This window comes from Furipterus horrens, unplaced genomic scaffold (genome assembly GCF_987537825.1).
Source record: "Furipterus horrens unplaced genomic scaffold, mFurHor1.1.pri manual_scaffold_7, whole genome shotgun sequence".
NCBI classification, from domain to species: Eukaryota; Metazoa; Chordata; class Mammalia; order Chiroptera; family Furipteridae; genus Furipterus; species Furipterus horrens.
Genome location: NW_028327177.1, coordinates 137,909,522 through 137,932,626, shown reverse-complemented (window position 1 = coordinate 137,932,626; position 23,105 = coordinate 137,909,522). Strand labels below are relative to the sequence as shown.

General features: G+C 53.3%; 1 protein-coding gene across 4 annotated transcripts in view; it reads right to left on the bottom strand.

Annotated features, from left to right (window-relative positions):
* Window positions 1–2,098: 2,098 nt before the first annotated feature.
* LARS2 (leucyl-tRNA synthetase 2, mitochondrial) overlaps window positions 2,099–23,105 on the bottom strand; it is a 108,883-nt gene continuing 87,876 nt past the window's right edge. For all 4 annotated transcript variants that reach the window (XM_090284623.1, XM_090284622.1, XM_090284625.1 and 1 more), the window contains 7 exons: window positions 18,996–19,096; window positions 16,410–16,592; window positions 15,525–15,694; window positions 13,761–13,838; window positions 10,738–10,849; window positions 5,916–6,043; window positions 2,099–2,837 (listed from right to left, as the gene is read on the bottom strand). In XM_090284623.1, coding sequence (XP_090140749.1) covers window positions 2,658–2,837; window positions 5,916–6,043; window positions 10,738–10,849; window positions 13,761–13,838; window positions 15,525–15,694; window positions 16,410–16,592; window positions 18,996–19,096 — 952 coding nt within the window. In that variant the 3' untranslated portion in view covers window positions 2,099–2,657. The remainder of the gene's footprint in view (window positions 2,838–5,915; window positions 6,044–10,737; window positions 10,850–13,760; window positions 13,839–15,524; window positions 15,695–16,409; window positions 16,593–18,995; window positions 19,097–23,105) is intronic.

The window sequence follows — 23,105 nt, the reverse complement described above, 5'->3', positions numbered from 1 at the left end:
ATGCACCGCTTCCTGGGGCTCAGACCCTCTTCATTCATTCCTGACAGAAATAATGCTGACATTGGCCACTAGCTTGGGTCTTCCACTGGTTTGACCACACCCCCCGCCCTGTGGGACTGCCACCATGCTCTTGGCCTCGCGGCCACCACCTGTCCCTACCCAGAGGGCACCGCTGTGATTTCCCAGCTTTCCAGAATTGGGGACCTCACAGGAAGGGAGCCCCAGCAAGACTTGGCTTGAAATGCCAGCTTTCGGCCAACACCTCACCTTTCCTGGCTGTCCTACTTCCCGCAGGGTTAGGGGCAGGGACTCGGACACAGAGGGGTGGCATGAGGGCATTCGGGGGCCAGAAGACCCAGGTTGGGAGCCTGGCTCTCCCGCTTACTAGCTGTGGAAGCCGAGCAAATGACCCAACCTCGGAGCCTGGGTTTCTTCATATTTACGAGGGAAGACTTCCTTCCCTCTAGGACCTCTGCGGGAATTAGATGACATAACGCAAGGGGACTTGTCTATTCCAGTTTCTGACCTAACGAAGGCAGTTAATACAGAACTGAGATCACTTCCTACGCCGCCTCCCCACCCCAGGGAGGAGAGCTTTCTGTTCAGTTTTTCCATTGTACTACCTCTTAGTATCACTGAGCCCTTGTTTTCAAAAGCTTTATCCTCTTGGAGGAAAAGGTCTCCAAAGCCATGCCGGTCAATCCGGTAGCCTTGAGGCTTTCCTGGCTCCCTGCTCTGGCCAGATGATGTGCAAAGGGCTCCCTACGCTCCTCTTGTTGACAAGTTCAAGACCACTCCAGCTTATTTTAGGAAAAAACAAGACAAGCAAAAACACTCTTCACTCCTCATACCAAATAACCTCATCTGTTTGCTTATGTTGAATACACATTTGCTGGCAGATGGAATGGGGTTGTGTATACTCAAGCCAGTTCTGGGAATGTCTTAAATACCTGCTTGAGAGTCCTGGCCCCTGCCTTCCCTTCTGGTCCTAATCTTTCCCAGCTCACTTCATCATGTTTCGTTTCTGGACCAAACTCATCCCACCGAAGCTGAAGATGAGGGAGAGGAAGGACTAGTCAGACATGACGGTTCAGATGCACCAAGGAACCCAGTGGTTCTCCTGCGGAGCTTGGAAGATTCCCTGACACCCAAGTGCACCTCACTTCATTCACTCAGGATTTTTGGGCATGAGGACCAGGCACAGTATTAAGCCTGAGCCAAGTTCAAGAACCAGAGACTTAATTGCCGTTGTTAATGAGCCTGACTGTTCCCCATGCGTCTGACTTCATAACTTCCATGTGGAGTCCGGCTCACAGCCAGTGCTTCTGAGATTGACGGACTACCTCCATCCGCTCCTGATTAACCCCTAGAACGGGAATATGGTGGCCATTCCAAGATCACACAGATGTCCCGGAGTCATACATGATACACATTTTATTACATTAAAAAAAAAAGTCATCTGTTAACTGATGAACTGCAGGGGGACCGCATCTGAGGCTACTTCAGAAAAATGACATCGAAGGACAAATATAGATTTTCAGCGTCACAAATGGCTAGAGTCTCCTCCACTTTCTCCATTAAATATTCATCGGTGGCTTTGGCCATTTCTGGTAAGAGCACCGAATTGCTGACCTGACATAAAACCCCTGAGGATTATCCTAATATGTCCACAACACAGGCCCATTCCTGGCCACGTCCCTGGCAGCCAGACAGCTGTGGCTTGAACACAGGAGGCAACGCCCGGGTGGCATTCGTCCCACGTCTCTGCGGTGACATAATGCTCTTCCTAATGGCTGGCTCTGGGGACGGTTTTGATGGTGGCATGCCATCTGGGGCCCATGTGAGCAGACTCCCAGCTGGGCTGCGGTGGGCTCTGAGGTTGTTCCCATCCGAGACGGGAAGCAGCGGGCTCCACCGCACCACACAGCACATTTCCTATCCTGGGGGGGCGTGAGCAGGTGGGTCTCCTCGCTCAGGGCAGGCGTGGTGCTTCGCCCCCGAGCAGGCCCAGCTGGGGACGGCACGACCTGCGAAGCAGAGCTGAGGAGCAGTGGGGACGCCGGCAGAGGGCCTGGCACCGCTGCCTTCTGGTTCAGGGCCGCTTCTGAGGACCCCAGTGTCCATGCCACACACTGGGCATCGGGGCGTGACCCGAGCGGCTTTCCCATGGAGCTGGAAGGCGGGAGCCCATCCGCCTGATGCCCGGGCTGTGTCACCTGTCCAAAGTGGCTGTCCACGCTGCTCCCGGGCCTCGTGGGCTGGCTCAGTTTCCCCTCCTGTGTCTGGGCTGTGCCTAAGGCAGCATGATTCCTGGGATCCAGAAGCACGCAGGCTGCGCGAGAGGCAAGGTGCTCGTTCCCACTCGCTTTCTGCTCCCACGCAGCGGCGCCCCGGTGGCTTCACACGAGGTCAGGTGGCTTCTGTCCAGCATGTCATGGGGGAGCAGAGCAGGGCAGGTGCCCCCCTCCCCCCCCTTTGCTCATTTGTCTCCTCTGCCGACCCTCACCCCTGCGCCAGGCCGCACCACAGAGGCACGGAGGGAGACATTCAGGGCATTCGCCTTTGCCTGCCCCTGGGCCGGCACTTCTTCCCGTCACCCAGGCCTGGATGGAGGTCCCTCAGAGGTCCCGGTAGGCCCCCCGCCCCCCGCCCCCACGTCACTCCTGCACCAGGAAGTTGATGAGGGCCGTTCTGGGGGAGAGGAAGGCCTTCTTGATGCTTCGCCCCTGCAAGTGTCTGGCGCCCAGTTCGCTTTGAAGAACGAGCTCGTGGACTTTGTCCTGGTCCCGGGCCACTCGCTGGGGCACGGGGACCTTGCCACACGCTTTGTTGTTGATCTGAGGAGAAAAGCCAGAGGCAGAGTGCTGAGAGCGGCAGGCGGCCCAGTACCAACCCCCACCCCCTGCGAGGGGCCCGCGGAGGAGGGGACGCGGGGAAGACGGGAGGGAAAGGCGGCCCCCAGCTTCCCACGAGGACAAAGCGCTACAAGAGAGCGCGTGAGCCCCCGTCACCGCCATGGTGGACATTACGCCCCAAATCCTTAGCACGTGATGGCTTCTGCTGTTTGCGGGCAGAGGGACAAGGGTGTCGCTGGGGACCAAGTTGAAGTTCAAGGCCAGCTACAGGGGCTGCACTGAGGGTTTTCCCTTAGGCCTCAGGACGGACTGCTGGGGACCACCGTCAACCTCCCTTTCTGATGACTGGGTTCAGAAAGGGGCGCTCGGTGAGGACCTGGGCACTGAACCCACGCCACGCTAACAACTCCTCCTGCTTAAAGTGGACCCGTCCAGTTCCAGACGGCAGTGGGCGCTCAGCCAATATCGGTTCAGTAAGGACAAACTTCACATCAAATACGACTGGCATCGCCCCCGAGGAAGTGCCCCCACGGTCCCGACAGCGTCTGAGCAGCCGTCCTTCAGACCCTCGGTCCCACTGCTGCCGTGGGAAGGCTTATATTTCTTTCATTAACACGCCTGGGTTTTCCTTGGAAAACAGTCGCCATGTTATGAAAAGTCACCAGGAACAATTTCTCAAGTTTCAACCAAAAGCATATTACCACGCGTTCCTAACCACCCACTTAATTTTTTCAGATTTCCGTAGAACTAAGTGTCATTTTTATTGGTCGCATTAGCCTAGATTATACTGCGTGGGTGACAAATAAAGCACTGTTTCCCAAAATATCCTGAAATGTCAGGGTTTTTAAGTAAAAAAACGTGTGAGGCTCCACAGTTGCAGGGCTTTTGTGTCCCGAAGCTGTGGAGCTCAGACGTCCTGTTTGAAGGACCACGGTCGCGCTCCCTCTCCGTTGCTACGTCCTTGGAAGCCGGGCCATGTGCTTGGTTTGACGGAGACCTTGGAAGAGACCTCCCACCCTGCCACACAAAAGCCACATCCCTTGTGAAGTCCCAGGAACCCCAAACATGGAATTCTCAAGACATGCACTTGATAATGAAGCCGCGTACCAGACCTCCCGTCTCTTTTTTAGGAAAGAGAGGCCGAGGGTAAGGTCTCCTCTGGCCACCAGCCGTGATGTGGGGTCTTGGGGGAGAGGGACCATGTCCTCTTATGAAGGACAGACTCAGGGGGGCTCTCAGGCCGGGACACACAAGCTGTGCGACCTTGGGCCTGAATTTTCTCTTCTTAAGGACAGAGCCACCAGGTGGGTGAGGGAAGGAAGTGACATTACTTGTGTCAAGTGACCAGCTCTCTGTCCTACTTCCTCTGTCATGATTCCCAGCCCCTTCGATGCACGGCCTCAGCACAACAGACAGTGACCCTGCCTGGACTCTCGGCCCAGCCGGCCTTGGTGCTGCCCCGGAGCCGTCGCTGGCGAGGCCTGTGCAGGGAGTTGAGTCACTCCTGCCCACGGCGGGCACCTGGGGGAGGGCCCTGTGACTGCTGGGTGTGCTGTGGGTGCCCCGGCCACTGCTCATGGTTTTGGGCTCCCTGGGACGCCCCTGAGTAGCTTATCTAGGGCAGTCCCTTTGGACTGAGTGGGTCTCAATCACACTCCCCCGTCCTGGGCACGAGGCACCAGTTAAATAAGCAACAGCAGTCTGGTTGGGGCTTGGCCTTCAGGGGCCCAAAGGGGAAGAAGCACTTTCAAATCTCAAACAGCGGCTGTCAGACTTTAGAGAAGTTTCCAGTCCCCATTTGGTGACATGCCACCTCCAAGTCATCCCAGCTGTGGTCCAGGGCCTCATGCTGTTCTCTTGGGCTCTCCCTGCCCCAGCCGCCACTGCTCACCGATGGGAGGGGGGGCCCTTTCAGAGCTCTCACTCGGCTCCACGTCCCCTTGAGGGGGCCTGTTTATCCTTGCCACAACCACTCCGTCCCCGTCACGTCACAGACGGGGACACTGAGGCCCATGAGGTAAAGCACCTGCCCAAGGCCCCACCCCAGCGAGTGGATCCTCTCTGTGCCCTGCTCAGACCCCTGCCAGCCCCCACTCCTCTGCAGCGCCGCCCTGCTGGGCCTCCGCGCCAGCCCCAAGGCTCGCTGCCCCCATGTGGCCAAGGGCTTTCCCTGCCTTTGCTCCTTTTCTCCCGAAGGAAACGCTGCTCCTCCTTCAAAGCCAAGGTCCTGCAGCTCCGTCCTCACGACTCTTTTTCCAACGTGCCTACTGCCGGGAGCGGTGGTGCTGACTCTAGCGGCAGTCAACACTCACTCAGGGAGTGACCGAGCCTGGTTCTGCCACCATGTCCTCACCCGTGAAATGGGGTTAGTCACCTGCCTGCCTTGCCTGTGAGATAGGGAGCAACATCCGGGCTGCTGTGCTGGGCCACTGGGCTAGTATCTAGGAAGTTCTTAGGGCACTGCTGGGCCCTTAGTCAGTGCTCACTACGTGTCACCGGGTCTGTCATTAGTGTGCCCAGAGCAGTCTAAGCACCTCCTAGCATGATCCCATCGTGTTCTCCCAACAACCAGGGAAGGCAGGCACTGTGTTCGCCTCCATTTTCTAACTCAGGAAACTGAGGCTTAGAGAAATTATTTTGCAAAACAGACTTCTACAAGGACAGTAGGACTCCCACACTCGTACCCCTTAACCTCAACGCTTCACACACGCCCTGTGTGTGTGACAACTCACGTGCCCCAAGACTGTCCCTCTGGGCTCCGTATCCTTCGGATCCGGCACAGCCCGTGTCACAGGCACAGAGGACAGAGAACGCGGGCACAGCTGAGCCAAGTCACGCTGCGCGGTGCTGCAGCTTCCATTCCCGGCCGCGGCACCGACCGAGATCACAGGGAGACGGAACACAGGCCTGTACAGAGGTTCTGCCACGTGGCACGGTGCCCTGGCAGGCAGGGCTGAGGGCTGGGCGGGCCAGAGAGGCCTGTGAGGACCTCCCAGACAGACAGGACACGCCTTCCCCTGGCAGGCTGGCCCCAGTGTGGGAGCTCCAGGAGCCACTCACCAGGACGGCCATCTGTACGACGTCCGGCTGCTGCAGGAACCGCGGGTCCACAACTGGCCACGGCTGGAGCAGCACACCAGCATCCCAGGCGTAGCGGGAGCCCTGCTTCTGGGGCACCAGGGCCAGGCCTGCAACATCAAGGCCAGGGAGAGGGTCGCTGAGCACATGCGAGGCTCCAGGCAGCCAAGCAGAAAGTGTGCCCCCAAACACAGCCAGGCTGACGGGGGCCGCTCCCGAGGCCACCGTGTGGCTTTGCACCTACGAGGTGCTCCCCACCTACTCTGGCCTGGCTTATCCTCCCACGGACAGGTAGCTTTCTCCTCAGACAGTACCCAGCGCTGCGAAGACAGCTGGACACACTGTCTGGAGCGTGTGTTGGGAAAGACACAGCTGCTGGCCTGACCCGGTCTTCGCAGTTCTGTTGGTGAAGGAACGCCTGGGGCTCCCGAGAGCAGATCCCCAAAGCCCGGGCTGCCCTTTCTGTCCGGCCTGCGAATACCTGTGGTCTGAGGGCACAACTAGCGTGGCTGGGGTGCCCGTGCTGGGGCAGCGGAGATAGGGTGGCCCGCACCCACCTCCCCCCTAGTAGTAGGAGACGTGTTTGAGGAGCGGCTCGTGGCTTGGGGGATGGGCTGAGGCTGAGTCTGGGACAGAGGCAATGATCCCCCCAACGCCAGCCCCGAGGACACTGGACCGTGAAGAACAAGTTTTTGTCTTGTTTTCTTTGATGGCAAAAATAATGCATGCTCCTTGCAGAAAATCTGTAAAATGTCAAATATGTAGAAGAAAATCCAGTTCAACTGGATAGCATTTCTAAACACTTTTATTTTGAAAGACAGTCACATTATACATTTAAAGAATATTTCTATAAACAATCCTGGCAAAACAAAGCCCAGCTACCACCACCACCAGATCACGCTGTAAGTACAGTTTGAATGCTCTTTTTTCCTATATTTAGAAATAATAATTAATTCTATGGAAAAGAATCATATAGAATAGGATATATAATAAGACTGTAGTTTGATTATAAATTTATATGAACATATAAAAGGTTAGAAGGAAATAAATCAGAACAGTAGCAGTGACCATCCCTGGGAAGGAGAAGTATGAGTGATCATCTTCTTTTTAAAAAACATTTAATAGGTTTTCAAAGGGAACATTTAGTACCGCTGTAATTTGGAAATAAAATTTTATAATTTGAAAATAAAGTTTCCCCATGATGGAAGATCAGTTCAAGATTTTTCTTCTGGTTTCTTTTTGAGGTTTCATTTTCTCCCCCACTTAACTTTTGATTCTATCTGTAATTTATTTTCTGTATCATGGGAAAAAACTTTATTTAAAAACATATGCAGCCCTGGCTGGTGTGGTTCAGTAGATTGAGCACCAGCCTGTGAAGTAAAGGGTCACTGGTTTGATTCCCAGTCAGGGCACAGGCCTGGGTTCAGGGCCAGGTCCCCAGCTGACGTTTCTCTCCCTTCCTTTCCCTCTCTCTAAAAGCAAATAAATAAATAAATAAATAAATAAATCTTTAAAACAAAAATACCATATGAAGCCCATTTTCCAAACCCAATTTTATTCAACAAATTCTCTTCCCTACGGGCTTATGAGTTTTCTTTTACAATATGTTATCCTAGAGATGGTTTCAGGGCTAATCACGACATAGCTCTTCAATGTGCCTATCTGCGAGCAGGTAAAAATCTTGGGTCCCCATGTGAACCAGTAAACACACTGGCCTTTCATTGAGAAAGTCCTGCTACCAGAAGCAACGGTCATCTGTCTCCAATGTGTGCTGAGTGACAGGCTCCCGCCTTGTTGGAGACTGTAACCGGCAGGGCCAGCCAGGGACCCCTCAGAGCAGCACTGGCCCATTCTAGCCCGCTGACCTCCGTCTTGACCCCTGCGTCAGCGTCACAGATTGACTTGTCGTTGCCTTGCACGTTTTCCTCTCTGGCACTCGCATCACCGTGCGCTGCCAAGTCAGTCTGAGGGAAGCGATGGCCCCCGCTGGGTCTGCGGGTCGAGTGCTGTCCCCGACAGGTTCCTGGGCCCTGCTGGGCCCTGGGGTCCCTGAGCTCACCAACGAGCCTGCTCCATTTCTAACAGATGGGCCTCTGGGCAGAAGCAGGAAGGAGCAGCGCTCCGCTTGTTCCTCAGAAGGGATCCTGTTAAGACTCACATCTGAATGGAAGGCAGAGGTCACGGCGGGAGAGAATCGCTTCTCTATTTGAGCGGGCTGGCCCAGGATGGCTTGTCCTGTGACCCAGCTGCACTGGGAAGGACTCCAAAGCCTCCACACGGCCTTGTACAGGATGCCTGGCAGATGGAAGGGCCTTGCACACAAATGTGCTGGGCAGAAACTGTTACAAATTCCACTTAAAAAAATGAGGAAGCCCGGCCTTCCTGGAGCAATCAGAAAGCTTATTTATAGCGGCTTGGGCGCCCGCCAGCATTTCCATACAGATAGGTGTGGGGCCATCTGCCAGAGAGGAACAGAAACTCAGCCCCAGGGTCCTGCGTCATGTGTGTGCTTCCCTACTCTTCTTAGGGAAGTAAGAATACCTACCATTTGCATGGCAGATACAATGGTTTCTTTATGTGACATAGGTCACGTTGAGGCCCAGCTTTTAGGAAGCCCGGGGAGAAAGCCTGCATGCAGGCTGGAAAGTGCCCCATGGGGCCAGGCTGGCCCATGACCTATCTCCTTCCGTTCCTTCCGACCTTCCTGCAGAAGAACCAAATCAAGCCCCCTCTCCCACCCTGAGAGCTGGCAAGGTCGCCAAGCCATTCGGACGTGCATGCTGGGTGGTCATCCTCAGGCCTGCCCTCACATATACACAGAGGACTTGGGGACGCTGTGGCGCCTGACCCCACTGTGCCTCGTCCAGCCCTGGCAATTCCATGGAAATGGACAGGCAGTGAGGCCACTGCACTTCAGCCTTTGCCCACGGAAGCCCGTGGTTCCCCACCCACCCACACCCCGTAATAAACCCAACTTGTCAAAACAAGTGTGTTCCTGGTGGCCTGTGGCTGGGGGACACCAACAGAATGGCAGGCTCATCAGTGGCAGCTGAGACCCTCAAGGCCTTGGACTGAGACCCCTGACTCAGAAGACGCATGTGCAGAGCTCAGACCCCGGCACCTCTACCTGCTCGAGGGGCTGCCCATTGCTGACTGGGAACAAGGCGCACATGGAACTGGGCTCCGGGCTTGGTTGACAACTTTCAGGGCTGTGCTCCTTTGGTTTCCTTAGGGGTAGGTCCCTCTTCAGGCTTCAGTTTCTCTGATCAGAACTGCGCCATTCTTTGGTGAGACCACTTCCTTGCGTCTCCCACCTGGTCAGGGCAGTAGTTTCAACAATGCTTGTTCTTGTCTTTCCTTACCTCCTCCACTGTCACTCTGAGAACCTGTTCCACCCTCACGAAGTCCCTGAAATTACCTCCTCACCTCCCTTTCCTTCTAAATCACGACCTCAGGATCCATCCAAGAACCACATGGCCAACAGTGGCTTTCGCAACCCCCGGAGCCGGTCAGGGAAGCTCAGGTCCCATCACTTCCTTCTTGGGGCTCCGTGCCTTTTCAGCTCGCCTTCGTCTGTGAAGGACCTGAACAGCGCACGTGCGCTCCAAGAGGAGCTTCGGCCAACACGCCTGCTTCAGGAACTGATGTGCTCCGTGCGCCACCTCCCAGCTTCCGGTCACCACACTTGGCAAGGGCCGCTGGGAGGCCTGCTGCTTCTCCGGGGCCTCAGATGAAAGCACTACGTTTCCTACACGCGCCTGTAAAACGTCCCAGGAGGCACAGGAGACCCCTGAGGACAAGGGCTGGGGAACCGGCCCCAACGGCCACTGGCACAGCGCTTGCCGCTTCATTTCCATCTCCACCTGGGGCCACGTGCCGCCCGGGTCGAGGACTCAGCGGTGCTGCAGAGAAACGCGGTGATGCTGCCCTGTCCTCCCCGCCAGACTGGGACCGAGACTGACTCGGGCAAAACGCTTTAATGGCAAATAAATTCTATGCTTTATCTTCTAACAAAGAAACTATAGACCTCACACCATTTTAAAAACTAGTTCCATATTAAAATTACAAAACAGGGAGATGTGAAAAAGAAAAGAACAGGTAAAGAAGATGCGGGTAGTCTAGTGGTGGCCAACATGCCCTGTGAAATGTCCTCGAAGGGCTGCCCAAGACCGAGAGAGTACAGAGAAGTCCTGCCTGGGGCTGTCGTGTGAGAGCCAGGTCCGGAGCCGAGGACACCGTGTCCGACCTGCCTGGGCATCAGAGTCACCCAGGGGTGGGTTGAAAACACAGTGTCCCCAGCCAGTCCCAGAGCTCCGGCATTCAGGTCTCCAAGGGGGTGCAAGGGGCAGGGGCATCCACACCGAGTCCGCCTGAGCCGCAGGCAGTCAGACCTGCTTCAGGGCCCAGGTGAGGGATCCTAGTTTGGTGGCGAGGCCCGACTCAGTCTTGAGGAGTGAGTTTTAGATCTGTAATGCCTTTCCGGGGGGCCTTTCCCCATCTATAAAGTGGGACTAACAGGAGTTTCTACCTAAAAGTATGGCATGGGGTCATTGTACATGGATACCAGGAGGCTGGGTGATGAGGAAGAATGTGCTGTAGTGACATCAATATTCACATTAGTCTGGGCACATTGTTCCAAAGCAGGGAAGTGTCTTTCCCTTTGGCAGGGGTGAGCGCAAAACGAAGACAATGCCAAACCCTGGCCCCTGTGGCTGAGGACCCCCGAGTCCCGAAGCCCACTCAGCAAGAGGCTGGAGCACGTTCCGGAAGGAGTGACCGGTCCAGCAAGGGCTCGCCCACCTACCTGCCCAGAGCTCGGAGGTGATGTGAGGGGCCATTGGAGCAGCCATCACCAGCAGGGCACACAGCGCCTCCTCAAACTCGGGGCTGTGGACAACGACTCCCTGAGACGCTTGCTAGGAAGAGGAGAGGACACGTGAGAGGACGGGGCTCACAGAAGGAGCGCGGGAGGCGCAACCACACACAACTACGAGTCCAGGGACCCCGCAGGCAGGAGGAAGCCCTCTGGACCAGCTGTTTTTGCTCTGGACAAAGACCTTTCCCCATTGATGACAGTATTAAAAGAAGCTTGGGCAGCAGCAACAAGCACATTGCTATTAACTGAGCATTTACTGTGCCCTCGGTCTGATGCTAACATTCAGCTCCCACAGAGGCCCCGCGAGGACGGCTCTCCTACCCCGTGGGACGGAGGAAGCAGCTAAGCGCTGCAGGGAGAGTAAGCTGCCCCCGACTAACCAAGGGCTGAGTCCCGACTGGAATCTGGGTCGGTCTGCATTCAGAGGGGAACTCGGAACCCATCAGCTAGGCCTCCTGTGTGCGCAGGGCCACAGGGAAATGCAGGGAGCCGCTCAAAGGCTTTGCAATGGGAAACCCCCAGGGCGGGGGTCCTCCCGTCCCCCCAGGGGTCCCCCTTCTCTCACTGTAATCGCAGCTTCTGCCTGAGCTGTGGCTAACCAGCTCAGTCACGCCCATCCAATTTAGGACATACCTACTCTACGCCAGATTTTAGGGGTAAAATGTCCAGAATCTTTTTATTATATTTGACAGGATAAATGTCTCTGCCCTCCAGGAGCTTACGGCCAGTGAGGGGACCCAAGAAAGGAATCAAGGACGTCACAGGATTGGACAGGTGGGAGGAGGGGTGGTCGGCACCCTGGGCATGAGCTGGGAACGTGTAGTCAACGAGCGGCCTGGAAGGGAGACGGGCTGCCCCGAGGTGGCCGTAGGGTGAATGTCGCTCAGAAGACCTCCCCGAGGCCGGCAGACTTCGAGGCGCCCTGAGCAAGTCACGGTGAAAACGAGCCCAAGGTGGTTGCGCTGCTCAGTGCAGGCTCCGAACACCCCGTGACGAAAACAGTTTGGGTCTAATTTTATACGCTTGTTACAATTAAGAGTATTTTTGGGGAACAGAGAGGCCAGAAGTACTATGCATGGTCTTTTTAGTAATGCATTGACGTATATGGGAGATGACAGAAAAATATCTGCTGGTCTCTGTCCCTGGATCCTGGTACAGGGCTCCTAAACCCTCGGACATTCCTGGTAGACACGAGGGTCTTTTGTTCTAATCCAGAGACCCTGAGCGTGCTCCTGATGGGCTCCTGGGTGGGGGTCGGTCGCCAGAAAGACCAAGCTGTGAGGATCAGAAGCCTGGGACGTTCGGTCCCGTCCGCTCATTCTCTGGAGAAGAGAGAGGGCCTGGAAATGGAGTTAGTAATGGATCAGGGCTCCTTTAAATCCCCACAGCACAGGTTGGGGGGGCTTCGGGGTTAGCGACCAGGTCGGGGGTCGGGGAGAGCGCCGCGCTCAGGGGGAATGCAGCGCTTCCCGCCACAGTGTGACCTCCGACAAATCGTCTAAGACATCTGAATACAACTTCACGGGGTCAGGGGACACAGTCGGTCTATCGGGGACTGTGGGCAGAATGAGCTGCCGGGGAAGAGACATTTCACGTTTTAATGTAATTTTTCTATACTATTTGTCCCCTTTTGCTGATTAAAAAACAACACACACTCAGCTCAGGACATTTGGGAAATACAAAACCGCTCACGATGGTACCACCCAGGAAAAAAAAATCCGGTGTATTTTATGCCAGTCTCTGAAAAACGCAGAAACATGTGGCCACCCACACTCACACACAGAGCATTTCATGACGCGGGGTGTACCACCCGGACACTGTGTCATGTGCTCTGAGTTAATGCCCGGTGCTGGCACGGCGGCACATCTCCTTGTCACTGATGTGACGGACGTCATTTCCCCACTTCCCCCTGGAGGACATTTGGGGTTCCAAGTTTCACCCAGGGCTGCCACCCCCACGGCCAGGTTGCCTCAACCACAGCCATCAAACGGCACGAAGACTGGTTATGTTACAAAGTCTCTGCATCTTTGACAGGAATAAAAGTAGCAGCTCATTCCTAATTTGCATGTCAAGATCATTAGCAGGGCAGAATTTGTTTTTTGGTTTTTTGGTTTTTTTTTGGCCACAAGTTTATTGGCTATTTCACTCTCATCTTTTGTGAATTATTATCTTTTCGCATCCTTTGACCATTTTTAGGTGTTTTCATATTTGTATGTAAGAGCTCTTTATATACTAAGGATATTAACCTTTGTTTGGACAAAGTTGTTATAATTGTCTTCCCCAGGTTTTATCTATCTTTCAATATGGCATGTTTTAATATACTGAAAATGGTAAGCTTTATCTAGTCAAATCTGTAAATTTCTTCCACTGTTCTCAGACGCTTGGGGAGGGCATCATTATAAAAAGCATTTGTTAATAGTTTTAACGCACCTTTTTTTTTCTTGTCCAAACAGCTAACCACTAGTCTAAGCCCATGATGGGCAGGCAGAGCTGCGAAGGCTGATTTCGGTTCTCAGCGAGAGCCAATCGGACGGGTTAGGTTTAATAACTGTAGACGCTCATGCTAATGGCACATTAACTCAGGCAGTGGGAGTGTGAAGGGAAGAGCACCATGGGCGGGAGACACAGAAGCCCCGTCTGCTCCTGGAGTTGTCACGTCAACCAGGCGTGTCGTCTGCCCTCCCTGGGTTTCTGTGTCCTCGTCACCAAAATACGGGGGAGGGTGGCGGATGGAGTTTGGACCAGATGATCTTTAAGAGTCTCCCGGCTATAAAACAAGGTTGTGACTGTGGAAGAAATGCTCCTTTAAGGTAACAGAGCCACAGTAAGAAGGCGACACCATGGTGCTGCTCTCTGCCCTCCGACCTGAGACCTTGCGGGCCCCCGCACCGTGTGGCCGATGCCTCCCTCTCTCCTCTGCTGCCAGCACACGAGGACAGGCAGACACTTACCGAGAGGGCAGTACTGAGTCCCATCAGCTGAGAAATCACAGAATTCAGTGAGAAGTCCTCTGTGAAGTGGGCGGTCACCTGTGGATGAAAGTGGAAACGTTATTAAAATCCCTTTAAGCTTCCCACAGAAGAAACAAACACTGAATTATCGAAAAGTGTGAAATTAAATGATGTAATCACAGTATTTGTAAATGTATTCACTATCTCAAATAATCACTACCATGTTTCTCAGCATGAAGAGTTAAAATCACATCAGCACTGTTTCCATGGCTCGAGATTGTTCCTCTTCCCCCAGAACGGAATGGGGACAGAGCTGGCGCTCACAGCAGGTCCTTAAGAAAACACTGAATGGGAAGCAGGACCCACTGGTGAGCAAACATCAAAACAACAGTAAACAGGAGATGTCCCTTCTCCTTGGTTACGAGGCTTTAATTCACAAGGATGATCACTAGGGTCTGGGACAATGTTAGTCTCACATTTTCAAATGGGACGTCGACCGAAGAACACTAATAATGCCTGTCAGCTTGTTCCTGTTTGTGTGCCTGTCCATCTGGACCGCGGGCAAGGACACAGGGACGTAACACATCTTTAAGATGCCAAGAGTTCCCAACTCGGCGAAATAACGCAATTCTATGATCTGACAGAACAGCAGAACTGGCCAAATCCAGGGAGAAACTATGTGGGAGGAAAACAATCCCTCCGCCGTCACTCAGCTCATGGAACCCCATTCAGCATGCTCCGCTCCCCACGCCGGGGGGGCAGAGGGTGGGACCGCAGCCTGCGGAGAAGTGGCACCGGAGGAAACCACGCTGGACCCAGAGCCAATCAGGCTACACAAACCAGAGAGGAAATGTCCTGCTCCGTCCATGTCATCAGTTACCGGAGTCCAGAGAAGTGACCTGGGCTGAATCTTATACATTTGAATCAGCACATTAAAGAAGAAAAAAAATCAACCTGAGGATCATTTGGGGTACCTGGTGCCCATTAAAAATGGCTTCAGATTTCCTAAATGCCTTCTTTCAGAGACATAGGCATTTTCCACCAAGTACTTAAAAAGACAAATGTCATTGTTTTATAGCAGACTCCTAGATTTAAAATAAAAAAAAGGTACAGTGTCCTGTTATCAATGAAGAATCTTTTGAAATGACTTAGATAATAATATACTATCCTTTAAGAAGGTAACATGAACAAGTCATTTATTTGCAAAAATGAATCCAAAATAACTCTCATGGACATTGCGTGACAGAGTCACAGCGTGGGCAAGTCCCCGCTAGGCTGAGCAGGAGGGGACATGGATCTCGTCTCTCGGTTCCGCAGGACGTTGACCCTCCTTGTGCCTCATCTCTGTCCCCGTCTGTAAAACGAGGATGCTAAGGAAGAGTCTCCTAACGCCTCTTTGCATTCTCAAATCCTGTTTCCGTTGACACAGGACATGTGGCGTCATCAGCGTGAGCCTGCATTTGGTCCTCTGCCCGCATGTGTTAGGTAGGGAGACTGGGAAAGCAGGCAGCTCCCTGCAGTCCAGGATGGACAAATGTGGGGCCTCAGGGAGCCATCTTCAGAGAGTGACTCTTCCCACAAGAACGGCTGCATGTTCCCTCAACCTTGGTGAAACAGCAAAGCAGTGGGATCGATTATTCAAGGCACGTGGGGCCACCATAATAAAGGAGAAGACCCACAAGGGCCCAGTCCAAGAGCAGGTGGGCTACACCATCCTCGCATGCCACTTACAAAGCCACCAGTGTCCCCCGGAAGGTTTCTGACCTGAGAGATGACCGAGTTCTTGTACTCCCAGAGCTTCCGGGCCTCGGCCTTCTCCTCGCTGCTCAGCAGCTGCGGCCTGGGAGCCTCCCCGGAAGCCCTGGCCTCGATGAATCGGGTGGCCAGGGACCACAGACGCTGCTGCCATCTCAGCACGCCAGCGAGCGCGTCGGCTGAGGTCGGCGTCAGGAAGTGAGAAAGAGAGGCACGTGAGAATGACTGATTGAGTTACAGTGATCCCTCACTTATCGCGGGTATTACGTTCCAGACCCCCCGTGATAGGTGAAAACCCGCGAAGTAGGAACCTTACATTTATTTCAGTATTTACATATATTTTAAGGCTTTATAAACCCTTCCCACACACTTATAAACTGTTCCCAGTCCCTTATTAACCTTTCCCACTCCCTTATTAATCTTTTCCACACTTTTATAAACACTACTTATGTTCTAACACTCAAACCTATGTAATTTTAACAACATACGTATACAGTACCATAAAATCCTGTGATACAGCGAAAAATCCGCGATAAATAATTAAATATAATATTTTTTAAAATCCCACAATACAGTGAGACCACGATAAGTGAGCTGCGATAGAGAGGAACTACTGTATATAGTGTGTATATATAAAAAGAAAATAAATCCAAGATTATTTTGCTTCCTGCCATTTTAGACCTAAATGACTTTGGAGAGATAGCTGTTCCCCGAGGACGCTCGGGGCTAAGACACCGACACACCAGTGCTCGCAACACGGAAGCATCTCTAGAGCCCTCTGCCAGGGCCTTCAGCAAAAACCTCTGCTGCGGATGCCTGGCGCGCCCGGGGCCGAGGGCAATTGGGGGGGACGGGCCGCCGTGGGGGCGGGGCGGGAAGAGGCAGGCGACTCACTCTTCATGTCCCACAGGATGTCCTTCTCCGGAGGGGCAGCGAAGAGGAGGTAGAGGCGGACCGTGTCGATGCCATACTGCTCCACCACCTCCTCGGGGTCCACCCCGTTGTGCTTGGACTTGCTCATCTTCTCCCACGTCACCTCCAACTCCTCCCTCGTCCTCGCATGGACGGGAATGGAGCCTGGACACCAAAATAATACACGCAGGTGTGGCGTGTGTGATTCTGAACCAGTTCTCTGAAGATGCCTTCGATGAGAAAACAGCGGGGACGCCACTCCAAGTGCCCCCTTGAAGAACTCTGCTAATCCACTTAACACACCCCTTTTTCTCCCTTCCCTCCATTTATATTATAAGAGAAGTTTTTATGTAAACGAGGGCCCTCGCCCACCACCAATTTTCCTTTCATGAATATACAGTAGTTGTAATGGCCTCTGACAGTTTTTTCTCAACCACAAAATAAGACAAACCAATCTTCCCCCTTTATAAAATAAATTAGTTATATACAAGAATAAGAAATCATAAAAGACTGGAAGAACTCATACACGTGGCTGCTTTCTCGGTGGGTCTGGGGTTTCCTATGAAAGCTGGCAGCTGACCAGCGAGAGCCTCAGAGCAGCAAAGCCCCCAGCGAGGTCGCTTCACCTCCAGGCCTGTCTCGGTGTCCATGTCTTAGTCACCAAAACACAATCTTGTACCGTCAGGGCCACGGAGGGAACTCCCTGGGCACCACAATGACCGTGGTGCCCTCTGCGGTGCCAGCCCACCGCGCCCTGTTCTTAGAAGTGTCTCCTTCCCACCCACACCCCATGGTCCAGATGGTGCTGACGGAGCAGGCCTTACATGGCCATGTCTGGATGAGGTGACCTTGCTGCCAAGCCCCTGTGGCCGGGACCGGGACGGGCATCTGACAAGGCTCAGCCTCTCCCTCAGGAATTGGAACTAAGAGACAGAAGCTGTTTCAATGATGCAGGACACTGAAACCATAAAGACCTAGAGAGACGGGGCAAGACTTGGCACGGTGGCTCCCCATGGTCGCTTTGTAAACTAAAATGAGGGGAGAGCAGAATGCAAGCCTGGAAAAGGGGGCAGAAGAAGAGAGAGAAGCAGGAAGAGGAGCCAGGGGCCCGAGAAGAGGGAGAAGTGGTCTGGTGACCTCCCGAATGTGGAAGGCCAGCTGCCTCCCCTGCAGCTGCGTTTGGGAGATGCCCCTATATCCTTGCGCTAAACCCACCTTTGGGTGGATTTCTGTCCCTTCCAGCTCCCAAGGGACCGGTGTGTACCTAAAAGCCAAAGCCATACTTCATGAGAGGCACACCCATTAAGTAGAGGGAGGCCTGCCCCGCTGATGCAAGGATTCTATCCCAGGGGACAAGTCTGCGTGAGAAGGGAAGAAGACGGTCACAGTGCTGTGTGGCCCGATGACATCAGAGCAGAGGGAGATGTTCTGCTCCTGAGGCTGCACACGCCCTGGGGGAAAAAGGCACTGTCTGGGCAGCGAACTTGAGAAGTTAGAAAAAGGTGCCCTCGCCTGACAGAGGTGGCCCAGCGGTGTGTGGCTTGGCACAGGGCTGGTGTCAGGCCCCACTCGGCCCCTCGGCTGGTGCCTTTGTGCAGCCTGCGGACCCCTGCACAGCGGGCTCGCCGCCCGCCAGGCTGACAGTGCCTCACTCACAGCGGGCATGTACCTGCCCCTGGATTTAGCCCCTGTCCCCTCTGGTCCGTGTGGGAGAAACATGGCCATTTCTGCTTCTTCAGCTTCTTCTTTTTCTCCCATGGTGACCATTCCTAAGAGGACACGTTACCACTTTAATTAGGTAACTCACGGACTGTCTCCCCCTGATCCTTCCCGCTCGTGTTTGGTGTAGGAGACTGACGACCATCTAAGGGGTGTTGGGTTTACCCGATCTCACCCACCGTGTTCTGGTTTTCTAAGAAGTGCCGTGGACAGGGTGCTGGGGGTGTCTCAGAGCCGCCTCTGTCTCCACCCCCGCCCCGTTTCAGAACCTGTCACTTCCTTCTCGTTTGCACGCTGGGCACACACGATACATCCTCGTAGTGGCAGAGAGTGAAAATGCAGGGTGGGGACTGAAAATATAGCGGGGAGGAGAGGGGAGTCCCGGGGATCAGGGAGAGGCGCTGCACCAGGGGCGTGCTGGACGGGGTGGCTCCGGATACTGCGGAGCAGGAAAGAGGTGGCCCCCCACAGGCTCTCAATTGTGCCTGTAGATCACGGGGGAAGAAACCCTGACGGCACCCCAGTCTTGAAAAAGCATCTCTTGGGCCTGGGGGCTTTGTCCCTGAGAGAGGGGCTGTCAAACACGGGCCAGGAGGCAGGAGGCGATGCGCAGGCTGGCTCTCTGTTACAAACGAACATCCTGCCAGAAGCTAACACTTAAGCTGGATTGGAGGGGGCTGAGGAGCGGACAGCCAGGCCCAGCCCTGAGCAAGCTGAGGCTCAGAGAGCAGGAGGCCAGCAGACCCCTCTCCTGGCTTCTCCCCCCGGCCAAGGCCTTGGTCAGTGGCTCTCAGGCCTGGCTTCGGTTCTTTGCACACACCTGCATGGGGCTGAACGGGCCCCTCTTACCTGTGAGGTCTACTTCCTCTCTCTGTAGGTATTGACCAGACGGTAGGCGGAATGTCTGCCCCTTGATAAGGCCTTGGGCCAGCAGCTTATGAAAAGGCTCTCTGAGAAAAAAATAACAGGAGAAGAAAATGGATGGGGCAGGAATTCAAAGCATCCAGAAAACAGCAATAAAAACCCTACTAGCTGACGGGCAGAGAGAACCACTTTCCCTGAAAACAGGTAGGCTAAGCAATGCCATTTGTAAACCTGCTCGAACAAATGTCTCCTTATAAACAAGCGGTGAGAAAATTAAGTCAAGCCAGCAGGTGCTAACTTCTCTCCGCTGCGGAGAAGGGGAAAGAGCCCAGGCTCCGGGTGTGGAAGGCCTGCAGCGGAGCCTCAGCGCTGCTTCCCAGGGAGTTCTGGGAGCTAAGGCGAGTCCCTTACTTGTTCTCAGCATCAGTCTGCTTATCTTTATCTGTAAACGGAGAGGCAGACTGGGATCATTCTTTAGGAAATTTTAAATCATACAAATTATACACGATTTTATCCTTTCTGTCCACCCAACATGACATCCCTCTTCCTAGGCTTACTCCCCTCTGAGGGGGCAGTTATTCTTCATAGTTTAGTGAAAATCCTGAAAAAGTCTGGAGACTTTTTGGCAACAACTGTTCCATACAAACCTGTGTATGTGTAGATGGTTGTAGAGATTTTGGGGGGGGGATTTAAGTCAACAGGATCATAATGTATGTTACTTTGTGATATTTCATTTAATATGAATGGATTTTTTTTTTCTGCAGCAGTTCATACAAACCTATCTCATTTTTAAACACCTGTCTCGTGTTCTACAGTATAGATGGATTCTGATTTATTTATAGTGTGTGTTTCTAGAAAAGAGTTAGTATTTTACTGGCTGAATAGTAAAATACAAACACATCCTCTAAGGAGGACAAGTCAAGGCTGACCCTCGTACTGAATGGCTTGAGTTCAGATCGGAAGTGGTTTATTCTGAAGAGTCCGCCTGGTTCGGCTGCGAGGCATGTGAGCAACTCCGAACTCAAAGAGCGACGTGTGGCGGCATCAGCGGCTGACACGGGCCCAGAGCTCCTATTCGTGAGGACACACACGGGCGGCCGAGGGGTGTCCTCCACGCACACCACCCGCAGCCTGAGGTCCCATTCGATCGGCAAACCCAGAGGGGCTTCAAGTTCACTTGCACGGGGTGGCTTTTCTGTAGAGGTTCAAAAAAACCAGTAACTTTCAAAGAGGCCGAACAAACCAGACTCAGCTGCAGCGAGACAGGCAGGAGGGCTGACTGTTCCCTTTCATAGGCTCTCCTTTGGCACGAGGCTGCCTGAGCGAGATGAACTGCATCACCAAGGCCTCTGGACAGCCCCCCGACTTGTACCTGGTGCAGCCCTGGTCACAAGGGCTGTGTGGACAGAGAAGACTTCAAGGAAACTTTCTAGTGGGTTTAGGGGAGGGAGGAGTGGGAAGGGTGGAACAGAGAGATGAGGACCAACTAGAAAAAGGATTCCTGGCCTTTGTATTTTAAAATCTTGTTAGGAGCTCGTGTGTGTGTGTGTGTGTGTGTCTGTGTGTGTGTGTGTGTGTGTACATGCTGCTGCCTAACTTAAAAGAAACAGACTGTACCCTCCCCCACTTCGGTGCTGGGAGCCGCGAGGGCCCATCTGCTACTGTCTCAGGCTCCAGAGTCTTGGAGGCCATTCCTCTTGGTCCTCACTGCGAGTCCACGGCTCTGGGCACTCTTAAGAGAAATGTTCAAAAAGATGTCTTTGCGATGGGAGGAGGGAGGGAACAATCTAGATCCCAAAGAGAAATCAAAATCAGTAGTATTTAGTCCGCAAGAAGGGCAGGCAAAGCCACAAGAAGCGGACGGAGTCCGCTCTGGTTTATCAGGCGGCACGACACCGCCACCCCCTGGGGAATGGGCAGACCTGCAACCTGCCAGCATCTGAGCCCCACTCCGGCCGGCGGGTCTGCAGAAGGCTGCGCTCCTCAAAAAGTAAACTTTCAAATGCAGGTCAGCACACCCCCTGAAAATCCTATCAATCCCAGGGGTGAAACCTGATCAGTTCTCACAGCATACACACCAGTGCAGCCAGCACCCAGGTCAATGGTCAGTGACCAGAACGTGACCCACCTCTTCAGTTTTCTTGATGGTAGGGACTGCACTACTTCAGAAATTATAGTTCATACCTGCTGGTCATTGAGGGTTACCTTCGTCCCACTAAGAAAGGAAAGAAGGGAGGGCTGGTGAGAGGAAGGGAGGGAGGAAGAGGAGGAAGGAGCTGAGAGGGAGGGTGGGGTAGGGGGTGGCTAATTAATAGGGATAAACAAGGAATTTCAGAACACAGACCGAAAGGCTATTTTAAGCACCCTTATAAAAATCGTTGCATACAAGGAACATACTAACCAAGACGTGGCTACAAGAATCTCAGGACTCGTCAGAGCCCAAACCAGTCCCTGTGGACACTGACCTACTCATGAAGGCCCGAGAGCCTGCGACCCCCTCTCCTGACCTGGTCAGGCGGCTACTGTGGAGATCTAGAAAAGAGAAAGCAGGAAGCCTTGGGCCTCTGAAAACAGCGTCTAGCATGGACATTCCAGGTGAAGTGCACCTCCTCCTCTTCCTCGTCCTGGGACCATCATATTTACATCACTAGCCAGCTTCCAAGCTCTATGCCATGGCTCATTCTTAAAACACCCCTGTTCCTATTTCCTAGCGGCCAGCCCACAGCCCAGAAGGCGGCCTTACTAATACAGTGAGAGCCGAGCAACGCCTCTCCTTGTTTCCCTTCTTTTCCCCTCTCCCAGCAACTCCGCTTCCGGGGGATCAGAGGACCGGGCCGCTGAGCCCTCCAGGGTCAGCCGAGGGCTGTCAACAGCGTGGCAGCAGCTCCTGACACTGCTGCTCTTTGTGGACGGCAAACTGCTGGGAGAATTTCAGTTCGGGGGATGTAGCGTCTCTCTGGGTTCTACGGAAGAGCAACAACACAAACCAACAAGATTCCCATGTTTACAGTGTTGCTCACAAAGGGAGGGAAAAGGCTTCTGTATCTCAGGTCCGTGGACATGAGCCACAACCCTTCCGCCACCGCCACATGCCCCCTGCAGCGGCCATCCCGGTCCTGACACCCTAGTGCCGAGTGACGTCCAGCCAAAGCGGACACCTACCACACCCACGAACCAAGCTGGGAGGCTCGGCGCCGTTCCCTGCTGCAGAATACATGCTGTAAAGGACAGGGTTGTTTTTCTGTTATAAAGTCATATGATCATTAAGAAAATCTGGAAAAAAATCAGAAGTGCATTAAAAACTAATAAAAGCATCAATAAGTTCAGTAAGTTCACCATCTGGAGAAAACTCACACTGACATGCGGGCGTGATGTTTTATAGTCTTCTCTCTTGCACGGTGCACGTACAGAGAAAGGCAGCGATTAGTGAATCGTATCTACAATTTCATATCTTAACTTTTCCACTTCTCATTGCTTCAGTCGCCTTTCTCCATGTTTATTAAACATTCTTCGCGATGCAATTTTAAAGAGTTGCACAAGAGTCCTCCATACAGATGAGCTGTACTTGATTTACTCTCTCTCGGCACTTTGGGGCATTTAGATGACATCCAAAAATTTTAGCTTTTGAAATGATACGCAAACACTTTGGTGCCTAAGCTTGCCCTTCTGATCACTTCCATATGATAGATTTCTTGGCGTATACGTGGTGTGTCCCAAGTGCACATGTCGTTAAGGCTCTCACTATATCTAGCCCAAATGCTCTTCAGGAACCTGTCCCACATCGCCTTCCTGCAGCGAGCAAGCGGCTCTCCTCCTGGCCCCCTTTGCTCTATGGAAAATAGCACCTCACTGCTGTGAAATTTGTATTTCTTTGACTTCCGGTGAGGGAAACACTTTACAGTATGTTTCTTGACCATTTGTATATCTTCTTTTGCAAATTTCCTGCTGACATTAATTCTGGCTTAATTGTTAGCCTGGTGTTTCAGATACACAGCCAAGGCAGCTGCTGTCCTGTGTCACCCAGAGGCCAGCTTCCTGTGAAGGGTAAAGAGACCTTCGGAACATTCAAGTGCAAACCCAAATGTGCAGGTGGTG